At 40.4% G+C, this 15,544-nt stretch overlaps 1 protein-coding gene across 3 annotated transcripts in view; it reads left to right on the top strand.

Moving 5' to 3' along the window:
- Positions 1-6,689, top strand: part of sfswap (splicing factor SWAP) — a 60,294-nt gene extending 53,605 nt beyond the window's left edge. For all 3 annotated transcript variants that reach the window (XM_028601516.1, XM_028601515.1, XM_028601517.1), the window contains 2 exons: positions 855-927; positions 5,930-6,689. In XM_028601516.1, the coding sequence (XP_028457317.1) occupies positions 855-927; positions 5,930-5,995 (139 nt within the window). In that variant the 3' untranslated portion in view covers positions 5,996-6,689. The remainder of the gene's footprint in view (positions 1-854; positions 928-5,929) is intronic.
- The last annotated feature ends 8,855 nt before the right edge of the window (positions 6,690-15,544 follow it).

Here is a 15,544-nt window from a genome sequence, read left to right as displayed (position 1 = left end):
GTGATGTTTTCCCCAAAAACATTTCGGAATGCTGACATGCCATGGAAATATGTTTTGCTTGTACAAACATATTTTTGTGCAGGGACAGTTTGCTTATAACTAAGGTATTTCAGTTACCACAGTTTCATGCTTTTAAAAGCTTTTTTTTTGTCCAACACCACCAGCATTAGCCAGGCGATGCCCTTTGTCAAGGCCAGAATGCTTTTATTTATTTTATTCTTTGGAATTTTGCCGGTTGGGGTATTTTTCTTTTCAGAGAGCACAAGTAGAATCATTCCAGAAGGTCATTGGCTTGTTTTTGTTGTTGGATGGATCTAGAGCAGCGTACCATCACAATCCCAAATTGTGTGTAATACCCAAGATTGACTGGCATACACAGATTACCAAATTGTCCAAATGTTTTCAGTGGACCAAAGTTGTAAAACTCCATAACATCAGCAGCAGCAGTCTGTTCTGCAGTTTCTTGTCACCCATGTTGAATCAACTTGATGCACATTACTTTTTCTATTTTAGAAATCTCTTGATGAATTATGAAATGTTAGACAGTGGAGAGATTAAAAGCTTTGGACAGAGCCATTAAGCTGAATCTAAGGCCTCCGATTTTGGCACTTTTTCTGTCTGACATCCATGTGTAGTTGTGGCTCAGGGTGGAACTTTATTTTTTTTTCAGGTCACATACCATTCCTCTTTCTCTTCCCTCTCCTCTCTTCTACAGCCCTTGATGTCTGTCCAACTTTGAACATTTTAGAAGATGATATGAATATTGTATAGCTTCTGCTGTTAACATGATTGGTTTTCTCTTTTTTTCCCATCTCTCTCTCTTCTTTGTCTCTCGCCCTCCATTCTCTCTACAGGGGTGGTTCTCTGGAGAAAGACAAGGCAGTGGCCTCATCCATAGTATCCTCTGTTCAGTCCAAAATAACTCAGGTATTGTTCTTTGCTTTTATCCCAAATATGTCCTCTACTGAACTTACCGAATACAAGTACGGAGTGTCTTTCCATCATGCAAAGAGGGACAGAAAGTGCTGCCTGGTTTTTGACTAGGGCCTTCTTCGAAAGAAATGTTACCTGAATTAATTGTATTGTGCATGCGTTCTATCTACACATTCTGCTTCATCATATGTTTGTACAACACATCCATGCCTTATATTTTATTAAGCTTAATTTGTTTGAACCTTGAAGAACTATCTGTCTTATCTTTAGATTTAGAATTGGTCTAGCGGTACATATTTCTCATCTGCATCTTGTAGATTAGCCAACCTGTGATGTAAAGTCATTTTCTGCCACACAGGTGCTAAAGTTATATCTTGTATGTCAATATGAGGAACACATTGCACCTGCAGTAAAACATCCTTAGTGAATTTGAGCTTGGCAGTTAATCATTGACCTTTGAAACCACAGTTGTCAACCCAATATGAATTTTCATATAAAAACAAATATCAAATGACAATGTGAAGGAGGTCACTCGTATTGATGAACCTACAGAGAATTATCACCTCAATCTGCTTGTACCTGCTAAACAGCAGACAGACACAGTTAGCGTCTAGCCGGTGAACATAGTGGAGCATTTAGCGGCTACACAGCCAGATATTCTTTTCAAATTGGTAGACACCAAACACAGAGCTAAAAGAGAGTGAATGTTGGACTTGCATACGTCAGGTGGCCAGAAATGAATGCTAAAGTTGCTCTGTAACTGCTGGATGTGTAAATAAGCAACTGTTGGCTAACACGTTCGCCATATCTACTCAAAAGGGGATATATGTCAGTGTTGTGTTCACAACTTGTTTCTGCTGCCCCCAAGTGGCCATAAAAATCAGTTACTGCAGGTTTAAAAAAAACACTAAAGGGATGATGTTATTGACTTGATAACTACCATTGTCGTCAGCAGCTCACATGAGCCACGGTCTCCCGTTGAGTGTTAAGGAATGCATAGCCACTTCCATCCATAACATTGCAGCAATCACACTCCAGGCTCTGCATGCAGCCATTTTCTCACAGTTGGTATACCAACTGTCAGAACGACAATGCATCATGCATTGTACATGCCACATCTGTGAGATATTAAATGTAGCTAAGTGATGGGCTGTCTCTGTTTTGTTGATCCATGGAGCATCACGTTCCTTATTATCCTTATATTATAAATGGAACCCCATGTCTGTAGAAGTGGTACACACACGTTACTCACAATGTAACACACCAATATATTCGGACCCAGAGGACACATTCTCCCTGTTCCACCCTGTTTAAAATGACAATGTCCAATTTATGGCTGTTGATCATGCTGCTTTCAGAAGTGCACCTTAATCAAATGCATGCACACACACCAGTTCTGAAGGGAAAAATATAGCCGTAAAGCTATAAGCTGAATAGATGACAGGAAGAAAAGTGTGCATATCACTAGATTGATTTAAAGAAAAATAAGAACTCTGTGTCACTGCTTTCTCCTAAATGAGCAAAAAGGCTCCAAAGTGCTGTCTATACAAGCCAATTTTAATCAGTTATCGTCAAGACAAACTGTCACACACTGTTCTCTCTTCAATTCACTTGTTTTTTTATTATTTGTGTCTGGCTTGCCTCTCTCCACCAGCACTTCAGAGCAATATTGTGTACAGTATATGTTCATTCAGTTGATTTTGACTGCTGTGGAAGCATCCCCACAGACTTATTTCAAAATCCATTACCCTTGATTTGTCAAAAGCCTTAAATCAATTCCAAGATGAAAGACATCCTAGTAACTGTCTCACCTCTTAAATGATATGTGCTTATTACATTTTCATGTTAGATCACCATCTTTGATAAATTATGCTGAAATTTCAGTAAATTTAATTTCTGCTTGCATAAGGTGATGCAATATTTGTTGAGTATTGATTCTCATGCAACCTGTGTGCAACTACATGCATTAAAGGTAGAGAGCAGAGCCTGGTGTGTAAGTACAGACCTTTAATGTGAACTGTAGCCTCTGAGATATTTAGTAACTTTCTTATTCAGCACTGGACGCATAAACCCTGTGATGTTCTACCTACAAGAAAACCAGCGTTGAATGTAGAGAGTCTAGGCCAGAATCCAAGAAGCATTGGGACTCAAATTAATGGAGGTCAATAGAGTGTGAACGGAGAGGCAACAGTGACTATTCTGTGAACACTGGCAATACTTAGACAGAATTTTGAATGTTTTCTCTCCTCTGGCCATGTGTATCCGGTGTTTAATCCCCACATGCGCCACAGATACAAAACAACACATTTCACATCTCTTGATGCTTCAACAAAAACATTGTATTTCTTTCTCTCACATAATCAAACGCAACTTCATTCAACATACGCACACAAGCTAACTCGTGAAAACATGCTGTTTGCTGCTGCTGCAACATGCACAGATTCACAATCACTAACTACTTATACCCCATCTGTGATGTTTTACAAACCCATATTGAATAATTCAGCACATTCTCATCTGCCTAATGGTCTCCTCTTCCCTGAGGGTGCCTGGTTGCTATTCGCCTCAACCCGTCAAACCCGTCTCTCCTCCTGTTTGTCTTTGTTCCTCCATCTTCTGTCTCCTCTCCTTCTCTACTTTACATTTGCTTTGTGTTACTCCGTTTGATAGATGCTTTGTGCACTTTGAGAGTAGCTTTTAGACCTGCGTTGGTTGGTGTTTTTGTTTTTTAAATTCATTTTTGATCTAGAACATTGTGTGTGTTTATTTTCTTTTTAAAAGTTAAGATAACGGAAAGGCTACGTCCAATCTGCTGTAAGCTGTCTTCAAGCATCATAGCAGATAAAGCGAAAAGTTATGGCAAACTTAACCCAGGGAGGCGTGTGAATTGCGGTGCGAGATGAAGAGAAAACTGAAGACTTTGCATAGCTCCCTCGAGATATCACAGTATATAATAGTGTTATTCTTCATCTTTGCAGTGTGGGTATGTTTGCAATTAGAAGCAAATCTGTGTTGCCGCATATTGTCTTGTGTATGTGATGCAACCTGCTTTAAAATATTCTAAAAGTTCTGTAATTTGAGCCTGGACTAAGGCTAGTTAAGTTCTCAGTAAGAGTTTCCATCACATTTAAATATTTCACTGCTAACTTGCTGTGATGCAATAGAAGATCAGTGTTAAGTGTGTTGTTTCTTAGTCAGGCTGAGCAGTCAGCGATGGGTTTGGATTATTAAACAGTTTTCAAATGTAATATTGTATTTATGTTTTATACAACATTGAATGACATAAGGAATATTAAGGTCAACATCCTATGCATTGTTTATTGGAATTTGGTGTCATAGAGCTTCATCCTTTTTTTAGTATTATGTAACCAGAGCTGGCTATTCCCTGTGTGTGACAGCTATACTGTAATGTGACCTGTGATGATCTATTAATATAATGCAATGTATACTGCACTTTCATTTGCCAAGACAAAAACGCAACTGTCGTTTGAACAACTTTCCATTCAGTTGTTAATAATTTGGAGCATTGTTTGTTTGTCACATTCCGTGGAACACTTCTCTGTTTGCGTATATTCGGATACACCAGGGTTTAGAGAGTCGCAGCCTTTTAAGGGATTTGATATGACAGCTCTGTCCCTCTGTGATTACAGCTGCTAATTTGTCTCGTCTGTCAAAAGAGCTCAAGGGTGGATATTTGTCCATGCGTGTATGGATCACACTTGGGATGCAAATGAACACGTCCTATTCAGCAATTCAAGGATTTGCCCCCGGTCAGCAAAATTAACATTTCTACCTGAAGAGGGAAGGAATGGAAATTGCCATTTTGGCAGCTCCCTACTTGCTACAATCTACTTTATGTATTTCTCTTTTTAGACCCTTTAATCTACAAAACAATAGTTTTTTTCCTATTAACCTGTTAACATTATACATTTAGTTTTGGCCACTGGGGCGGAGGTGACACATCTGAATCCCAACACTTACGTACGGGTATCACCCTGTACTTAACATATATCATATGTTTAAAAATGTATTACGGAATTCCTGACGGCTCGAGGGCAGGAAGCACACTCCAAAACAAGTCTTGGTACAGGATGTAAACCCTAGGGGGTGGCTCATGGTGGTAAAACCACAACAATAAGTTAAAAGCATCTGAAAGCTGCAGAATGGGGAGTTGATTCCCAGTTGGAACAGCATTACTAGAAGCTCTTTCACACTACAGGGAGTAATTTAATTTACTTTATTACTTCAAAATAAGATAATTTGCTCACTGCATTCTATCCAATAATTTCATTTTGTTTTGGTCCCCAGGTTCATTGTTGATCAATTGGAATTTTCATAGCAGTTCTTTATTGGAGTTGGCGAGATGGGTTTAAGTCCAACCAAAGCAGAGTAAATGTATTGGTGCAGGATTTAGAGTAGGGCTGGGCAATATGGAGAAAATCAAATATGATATTTTTGACCAAATACCTCGATATCCATAACGCAACGATATTTTAGTGTTGACTACTGGTGCTTTCACAAAATATTTATCCAATGAGAATTTTGATAAATAATCATCAGTAATGTGGATATAATGACTACGTAGGTAAAGGCAAATAATAGAACAGTTACAACAGTCTGGTAAGTTCAGAAAATAACATCACTTTACTGTAATGCAGCCTTTAAAACCAGGAAAAGACAACACTTATGCCATATTACGATATCCAAAATCTAAGACGATATCTAGTCTCATATCACGATATCGATATAGTATTGATATATTGCCCAGCTCTAATTTAGAGCCACTGCTGGCTTCAACAACACACACAATCTGATATAAATGTCGTTCAGGCCGTCATCATGCTGGCGGTTGCTGTAACCTATTCAATGGTGGTGTTATGTCTCGTAGATCTGGCTTTAAGTTCATTTTTAGTTATCCAAAGACCCAAAAATATGTGAGATGTGTAGTACATTAAACTTGTCCCCCTCTTTCTCTTTTTGTCTTCTCTGTTTCCAGGATCTGATGGCCAGAGTGCGAGCCATGCTTGCCACCTCCAAGACCTTCCAATCTCCCAATTCCTAAAGATAGGGCATGGCTTCCTACTGGCCGCGGCAACCTCGGACAATCAGCGAGCGGCATTCTCCGATTTCCTGGAGATTTATTTGGCCTGGATCTGTTTCATCTCCCTGTGTTCATCCTCCATTTATGATTTGATATTGATTTGAGCGTTGTCAGATTCAGTTGGGCCACGTTGTGTCTTCTGCAGTGTTGTAAGAGTGATGTAAAGGCACTCATTAAGCTGAAATATCTGGTGTCACACCTGACCTGAGAAAAGAGCTCATCAGTTCGGAGAGCATGTCAGCAGCTGGCATGTTTTGGTGCAAATGTGGAAATAAATCCAATATGTTATGTTGCATCCTGTTTTAAAACTCAACTCTCCCACATGGTGACAGTCATTCTTGGCAGCATTACGTAAAGCTGCTGGAGATCTGTATTCTCTCTCCTTCTATGAAGGGTTGTGTTGTTTTGATAAATTCAATTCTCTCCTCCATCATCTACTATTCTCTGCTGTTGTTTTCCCTCTTATTTCCGCCCCCAGCTGTCTTTGCTCTCCGGCACGTCACACTTCTGCTTGAGAAGCCCTTTTCATTTTCTACCCTGTCCCTCAGCTCTAGTGCGTGGTCTTTTACTTCTGTTCCTGGTTTGTACTATAATGGAATTTAATGCAGAACAACTTTGTAATCCAAACTGTCAATAAAGTTTCAATTATGATTTACTTGTGGCTCTGACTTTTTTCCCTTTTGGATTTATGTGTGCAAAAACACAAGTTGTTAAATAGTTGAAAAACTATTTAACAACAGACTCTTTAGAGCTACAGACTCAGCTCCCAGTTCTCCTCTTCACCGTCCATTATCTGGGATACACTGATAAGATGGAAGAATGTTTACTGCCCCCAAACCTTCACCTCCATTGACTGTACTGAGTTTACCGTCACAGCAACATTGCTGATAAGCCCAACAAACATAACTGCTGATCGGCCGATATCCTTCGGGTGTCTGCTGCCGCTGAGATGGCCCTTAAACCAATTTCTGTGCAGCGGCGCAGCGGCTCTGTACGGCATTTGGCGTAGTCCATGACGATTGTGATTGTTTTGAAGTAATGCCAATAAACCAGAGCACGTTTTTCTCCCATCCCGGAATGCTGTGTGAACTAGCCAGACCCTCCTCCGCAGCGCTGTGGAGGAAGGTCTGAGACTTCATCGTGTCTCCCCAATCCAGGTTCTAAAGGTACATTAGGTCAGTGATACCCACTGTCTGGCCTAATGATAGGTCAGTACATCATCTATCATTGGTACTGGGCTTCTATAGAAATGCTCACCCAACTTTTGGTATAAAGTAAATAATATCTTTCACACAAATATTTGCCCAGGATGTCTTCAAATAAACATTTCACTTAAACAACTCTTTTTCGGTGTCAGTCTATCATTCACAACAGTCTTCACTTCCGAGGAGCTGCAGTGATAGCGTTCAGGGCCTTGAGTTGCTCCGGGTCTGCTTCACATATGAACTGACACTGAAAATGGCGCACCAACTACTCACCCTAAAGGCAATAATGTGCTCCTGCCCTCAACACCTTTTTTACATGTGCAACATAAAAAGCATCCCAACTGCTCCGCTGACCCGAAAGGCTTTACAGAGGGTAGTTCAAACCTCCCACTACAGCAATAGTCAGTTCTCCCCTTCACCATCAGAGAAACTTTACAGGGACATTAAGAGCCGCACCAGCAAAGTAAAGAGCTGTTTCAAGCCTTCTGCCATGAGAATGCTGAATGTGCTCTCCCTCCTGACAAACACAGCTGACACAAACACAGTTGGCTTCTTTTTGGTTTTGTTTTGTTTCCACATTATTATTTTCCCCCCATTCAGTAAGCGATTTGAGGAGGGGATGCAATCCTCGCTGTTAGCACAATGCATGCCCCTTATTAATGCCACCTCTCCATCCAGAGAAAGTGCAAGGGCAGAGGGGTTGTTGAGTTGAATATGTTGGTTTAGTCTGCCTGACTCATTGATTCTTTATCTGCCTGAGGTTTGTGCAAGTTAGTCTATGGCCCCCGACCATGGCTCTGAAATATCAGTTACCACGGCGCTGTCTGTGGTGCTGAAGTAGCAGACGGATTTGTACTACTGACTGTTTTTCATATAGCAGTACTACACTGCATTTTACACTCCAAAAAAATCGTTTCTACTAGTAACAGCCCCTACGTTTGCTCCCTTTTACAGTGATCAGACTTAAGTGTTAGAAGTTAGTGCGTGCGTGCGTGCGTGCCTGGTGGTAATCTAGGAGGTTAAGGGTCAGAGAGCACAGGTCAGGCAGCAATTAGCGATTAGCAGCTGCTGCAACGATACGTCGTAATTTTAGTTTAAAAGGGAAATCAGCCAAAGTTATCTTTATTATGCTAGATGCAACAAAACTGCAAAGATGATTCTATAAACGAGCCGCTGTCATGATCCGTCACCACGCACCAGCAAGTGGACATTTAAGCTGAAATAATGAGTGAATTAGTCACGCTTAGTCATGTTTCCATCAGCAAGAGAGGAATAACAGAAAATCTTGGATGTATTTTACCAACTTTCTTGGCTAGGAGAGTACAACATGGACCAGCACAGGAGCGTTACATTAGGTAAGAAACAGTGTGGTTTGACAACTTGTAAATTATACCGTTAACTTGTTAGCAATCAGCTGTCGAATCGGTGCCGATCGGGTCTGAGTCCAACATCTCGATTCTGCACTGATCTGAGACCCAGCTTTCAGGTTCGGTTCCGGGTAGTAGCCTACATTTTAGGGTCTTTTGGGTTCGTTTTTTTGTATCTGTGTACCCATTGCGTCAAAGATAAACTTAAGGTCACCGCTAAACTGCTACAAAAATAATAAACACAACACAGTTGATTTCTGCTGACACATGTCAACATGTAGACCATGCTGCTTTGATGCGTCTTTAATGCGTGTAGTGAAGGATACGAAACCATTCTGACCTTTATCAAATAGTAAGTATATCATCAAAAGTTGTTATCCAACCACTTATAGCCACCTTACATTTTTGAAAGTCAGAATTTTGGTCCCATCACAGCACTCAGACTGAACACAGATTCTGGTAAAAGATAATTTATGTCTGTTCAATCTGATTTCAGTGCTGTGTTGTCCAAAGATCTGCTAGTGGAAAATTTTATTAAATAGGTGTATGTTTTATTCCCCTAAATTGGACTACTTTGTATCCACTGCAGCGATTGGACACAACTATACATGAACACCAAAGAAAAACATGTAATTGAGTTTTGTTTGAGAATATCGCAGTGTAAATGGTAGGTGAAGTCTTGTATTAGATTGCATAATACTTTGTTCTGCTGGTGGATAAAATAACAAATAATAAAGTTTCTTATATCTGCACTATATGCACTAGTGAGTTTTATTTTTGTAGTTGATCATAAAACTCTTTCGAACTTTACAAGAAACCTTTTTTTTGTTTTTGTTTGTTGGACGAACTACCAAAATTCCCACTGGCACTACTTTACTTACTATATAGCGTATAGATAATTTATATAAAGCAGTTATTCATAAAAATGATTCAAGCTAAAGTGTAAATGTGGCTGTAGCTCTGCTATGATTAAAAACCTTTGGTTTAGCCTGCCAATGCAATTATACACTGGTCCAAATAGTAGTTATTAATCACATTAGTATTGCAAAAGGTTGACAGCAACCATTGTCTCTTAATTCATTCTGATTCATTCAATGGAGTTCAATAATTAAAAGCATGAGTGTCTATTGGACACAGACTTTTGCAACTAAAATGTTTATGGGGAGAAATGGATTGGAAGGAAATCAGACCTTTGCTAATAAAATGTATCCAATTGCGTCACTGATTTTGATCTGTTATGTTATGGTGATGATTTGGAATGTGACAGCCAACATCGCCGCTGTGATCCTTACAATACACCCACTGATCGCTATGGTTGAGACCGAAACCTTTTCTCACATTCAGTAAACACACACACACACTCACAGCTTGTGGGAGGCACAAAGCAGAGATTTGTGCCTCCCACCAGGCAATGGCCCTTGAAGGCTGGGTGTCATGTTGTGTAGTGCCGTGCCTGACCCACTGAGGCAGGGTCACTCTATCAGACAGATAGAGCAACACTTTAGGTAACAGCAAACCTGAACACTTTAAAGCTGCAAGTTCTGCTGGTAATCCCGGAGCCTTCGCTTTACTTTGGAGGGTAAGAGATGACCATTTTATGGAAAAGGTGGTGGTTTGAAGCCTACAATTGTCTTACAGTACATTTGTCAGCACTTTTTCTTTGCACAATGGTTCTTCAGGGCAAGCTGAAGGGTTCTTTATTGATTCTACACTGGGCTGTTGGATTCTACTGCAAAGCTGTATTTCAGAGGAGGTCCAAGGAAAGTCTCAAGTCATTTAAAACAGGTCCAAGTCATCGACTTCAGTGAAGTACAGAATAAGTCTCAAGTCAGGTTACAAGTCCTTGAGGGCAAGTCACAAGTCAAGTCTAAAGCTTGTTTTATGGTTCTGCGGAGGCTCCACGCAGAGCTTTCGCCGTAGCCTACATAAGTGGCCTGATGTTTATACTTTTGCGCTGGTGTGTGCGTTGAGCCTGCATGTGTGTATGTGGGGGGAGTGGGTGATATTGAGAGAGTGGCGACGATTAGCTTCAGAGCGAGTAGCGACTCTAGAGTCCTAGTGAGAGAAACAAAGTGTCTCTCCTGTGCTTTCTGACCACGGTGGGGAATCTGTAGCGAACTATTTTAGTACAATATGAGATCGTATTCTGAACGGCCGCCATGACAGTCTGGCTTTGAATTTCCGGTAAAAAAACAAACCCATGTGACGCGTTCGTCCGGTTTTCATTTCTTGGGAGTAGCACAGAGTAGCGCCGCCTGCTGCTATGGAGACGTATTACGTTTCTCAAGTCGGTGTGGCCTCAGTGTGTTCCGAGGCAGTTTTTTGGACCTCGGGGACGCGACTGATCATTTCCACTGGCTTTTCTGCCGAGGGTCGGCCGTCTGGTGGGTGTGTAAGCAGCTTTAGATAACAGACCTAATAAACAGACAGCAGGTTGTGTGTCTATCATCAGATTCTTAACAAAAGTGGTCTTTCATAGTGATGCCACAGGAGGTGAAAAGTTTTAAAGCACTGCAAAGAACCTTTAGCCTATCCATATGTTTATTTCTTATCAAAGACTGCTTTGTATTGAGTTCTTAAATGTATTTCACAAGCAGGTGTTTTCCACCAGCTGTCCTAAAGAAAACACCTGCTTCTACACCGCTGATTATGGTGCTGCTACATTTGCAACCCTTGAAGCTGTAGTGCGTAGTTTCTGCCCCCGCCCCCCCTCCTCCCTGCAGTTGCTAGTAGCCATGGTAGCCAAAGAGGACACAGAGGATTAAAAAAACATGATGGACTCTTCAGAAGAGGTAATTATCTTCACTCGAGTTTCTGTCACCGGACGACACAATCTTCTGAACATAGTCATACTGAGAAATACAGAGAGAGTTGAGTGGAGCTGATAGTCTTGATTAGCTTTGTAGCAACTCATTTGGCAATGGCTTGAATGTAACGGACGTTCATTAATATCAAAAAGTTACGCACTAGAGCTTTGAAAGTTTCAGTAGAGAACTTGCAGCAACAGTTTCCTGCTGTGTGTGATTTCATGCGGCTTGTCTCATACTCTTTATCGCCCTTAATGAAGTGTTCTCTGAAGACATAGATAGGCCAACGTCACGAGCCATGCAAAGTTTTATTTGGGGATTTATAAGGGGACCCTATGGCATCACTTTTGGTTCATTTGGAACTTTATTGTCTAAGGGTTTGCTTGCATTATTACAGATTGATAATTTTAGCATATTTGGGCAAATTCCATGAATAATAGAGTTTCTTATCGTTCCTGGTAGAATAATAAAAAGGAATCAATCGTAATCTTCAATATTTAACAGGAAAGAGAAACAGCTCTGCGCATAACCTAAATGAGGAACGAGCACATGAATAAGGATTCATTATTGGATTCATTTATATGACAAACACATTGTCTGAGGTTAGTCAAGTCTCAACTGTACAGTTTGGGGAAGGTAGACAGACAAAGGGACGTCAGCATTGTGTTATTGCTTGCTAATTTTGCTCTAATTGCAACAGTAAAGGCAACAGCAATATAGATTTTTGTTATGTGACATCGTGGTGTCTGGTGCCTGGGACTCCCTACCATCAGTGGAAAGTCTTTCATGTTGAGTTTTATTTTGACTACATGGATGAGTGGGTTCTCCAGAGCTCCTTTAAAGGTCTCATGACATGGTGCTCTTTGGATGCTTTTATACAGGCCTTAGTGGTCCCCTAATACTGTATCTGAAGTCTCTTTCCCGAAATTCAGCCTTGGTGCAGAATTACAGCCACTAGAGCCAGTCCCACAATGAGCTTTCCCTAGGATGTGGCCAGTAGCTATTGAGGAGGAGAGAGGGGGGGGCAAGGTGGAGGGTGGGGGTGTGGCCTTGACCAACTGCCACTTTGCTCGTTTGCAAGCTATGATACCCAGAGCAGGATACCCAGGGCTCGGTTTACACCTATTGCCATTTCTATCCACTGGGGGACCATAGGCAGGCTGGGGGAACTCATATTAATGTTAAAAAACCTCATACAGTGAAATTTTCATGCCATGGGACCTTTTAAATAAAAAATGAATCCATCCTTCAGTGTACAACTGAACAAATCTGTTAGATGAGGAACCCCTCCATGATAAGTTTATGAACTGATAAATAAAACAAACCACATGTTTTGGCATTCCTTATTTCTATCAGCAAGTATCTTGCCTTGATACTGTGTGACGCATGGGTCAAAAATTCAGCAAGTAGTTCATGTGGCCAATCCAGCGTGTGTGAAAAGACACTTATTTTATTATTTTTTGTCCTTTATCTGTACAGCTGCAGTGGCTTTGATAAGGCAGGCGAGTGATGCCTTACGCAGCATTTTTCAACGGGTAATTGTGCGCTACCACTGAGGAATAGATAAGTATGAGTCAAACAGAGGCTAGTGAGAAAGATTTATATACGGGATGAGCCTGTATCCCTTTATTACCAACACAGAAAGTCTTACACTCCTCTTAAGCACGTATGAAGTTTGTGTAACGTTCAGCTCTTTTGGTCCTATTCCAAATGTCAAAAGGTGATGAGGGAAAGGTTGTCGATACAGCAGACCACTGTTTGCCTCAGCACTTACTCATTTCCAATGTTTAGCATCATAGTTGGCAAATGGTTGCTATAAATCAGGGGTAATGGACTACAAGCTTAAAGGTCCAATGTGTTTCTCCCATCTAGCTTTGAGCTCATATATCGCAATCAACTCTCTCGCACCACGCAGTTCAAAGTACTGTACGTATTACAGCTATGGTAGCCTTCACGCTTCAAAAGCCGGTCTCTTGCTCTTTTCAATATGTTTTTTCTTTTTCTGGGCGAAGAAGAAGACTCCGTATACGAATACGAATACGTGTTGTCCTCCATGTTTCCTTCTTCAAACTTGCCGGGGCTGGGAAGCTACGGTACCCATTAGCAGCATCAGCAGCACCTGTGAGTTTATCATGTGACAGCGAAAACGCGAAAGGCGGAGCAGTATGTCCTGTGTGTCCCTTACCGGCTAACACATTTCAAGATGTTGCATGAATATGGAGCGTCAGTTCATGTGAATGCAAATGTAAAATTTCAAGCCAATAGGTATACTTGGAATTGATGGTGGTGGTAAATATTCATGAAAAAGGACAAGTTTGTGAACGGGCAACACAGATTTTGCTTGTTTTGTTAATTGTCATATACTGGCACACGTCTGTTAGAAATTGAGGGAAGTATATTTTAGCAATAATTAAACAAGGTAATCCTGACCTCCATTGTTCTTTTGGGAACTTCATAGTCATTTTTAGCCCATCTAATTAGAATGAAGAGATGATAAGAGAACAGGGGAAATGAGAAGTGTCAATGGTCAAGAGTATGACTTGAGGAGTCTACTTCATGACATGAGGAGTAAAGTTTAATACGTATCATTTCAGGTGGTAGGTGTCCTTACAAAAAAGTCTAGGTCTTTTCTCATCGACATCTTGTAGTTCAGGGCAACTGTTCAACTGCAGGTATCTGTAGCAACAGTATTTGCTAGCAATTAACCTAATCCTAACTGGGAAAAGGGACTATTGTCATTGCTATGACCACTTTAAAATGGTTGTTTGAATTTTCTTTTATAACAATGGAAAGTGGTTGCTTGTAGGGATGGACCCGCAGAAAATGATCAACTGTTTAACCATCTTTCCACTCATTGTTGTGGTGTCTTGTACTGTTTTGATTCACTTTCACCTTTCTCAATGGCAGAGCAGGATACCCAGGGCTCGGTTTACACCTATCACCATTTCTAGCCACTAGGGGACCATAAACAGACTTGGGGAACGCATATTAATGTTAAAAAACCTCATAAAGTGAAATGCTCATGCCATGGGAGCTTTAAGTAAAAGTATAAATAACCAGAGACAACCCTACTTAAGCAAAGGAAAAAGTCCCTGATTTTAAATGTACTTTAAGTATTAAAAGTAAAAGTACTTGCATAATGATTTATTCTCTTAATGTCTATATTCTAATAATAATAATAATAATAATAATTAAAAAAAAAAGTTTTAGGTTAATGATTGCTGTATGTCAAGATACATTTCGCAAAATTGCAGCATAAATACCACATTACTAACCAAAATGAATAGCACTACAACAACATGCAAAAGCAGCGGGGATGTTAACTATCATAGTACTAGCTAACGTTAATGTTAGCTAGCATAGCAACAAGTTTGCTTACCTCAACATACTTATTCATATTTGACTTATCGTATCGTACATATCGTACTTGAAGGCCAGCAGCAAATTTTTTCGGGGCAGGCATAGTTTACATAGGGACCTCCACGAGTTGTTTTTTGCTCCTGTAATTTGTAATTTGTAAATTGTAATGTAATTTACAATTCTTGTAAACACGGCCACAGGTGGCTTATTGATTCAGGCTCAGACTCCATCTGCTAAGGCAACACGCCAGACTATGTAGCCATTGGAAAAGCGGAAGCTGGGGCCAGTCTCTAGAATCTTTGGTTAGAAGGATCATATCTGATTGGGTCTAGAGCCTTATAGGGCTCTGATTGGGTCAAAGATTAGCATTCTAGAATCTTTTGGTAGCAACCCATATATATCTACGGCAACCAAACTTCTCTGGTGAGACAAACGTGTGACGGTCAGTAAGACGTTTTGACAGGGGGAAAAACTGATCCGAAAATTTAACGGAACATTGTAGAAATGTAGTGGAGTAGAAAGTATAGCTAATTGCTGCAAAATGTAACAAAGTAAAAGTCAAAAGTATGCACTATTGATTCTACTTAAGTAATGTACAGATATGTGAAAAATTTACTTAAGTACAGTAATGAAGGATTTGTACTTTGTTACTGTTGGCCACAAACACAACTCCAGATGAATGCTAATGGTGCTTTGTGTTTGCAGCTTGTTGCCCTGCCCCCAAGTGGCCAAAAAACAATTATATATATATATATATATATATATATATAT

This window comes from Perca flavescens, chromosome 16 (assembly GCF_004354835.1).
Source record: "Perca flavescens isolate YP-PL-M2 chromosome 16, PFLA_1.0, whole genome shotgun sequence".
NCBI lineage: Eukaryota > Metazoa > Chordata > Actinopteri > Perciformes > Percidae > Perca > Perca flavescens.
The sequence above is the reverse complement of the archived record's forward strand: the minus strand, read 5'-3'. Positions and strand labels throughout refer to the sequence as shown.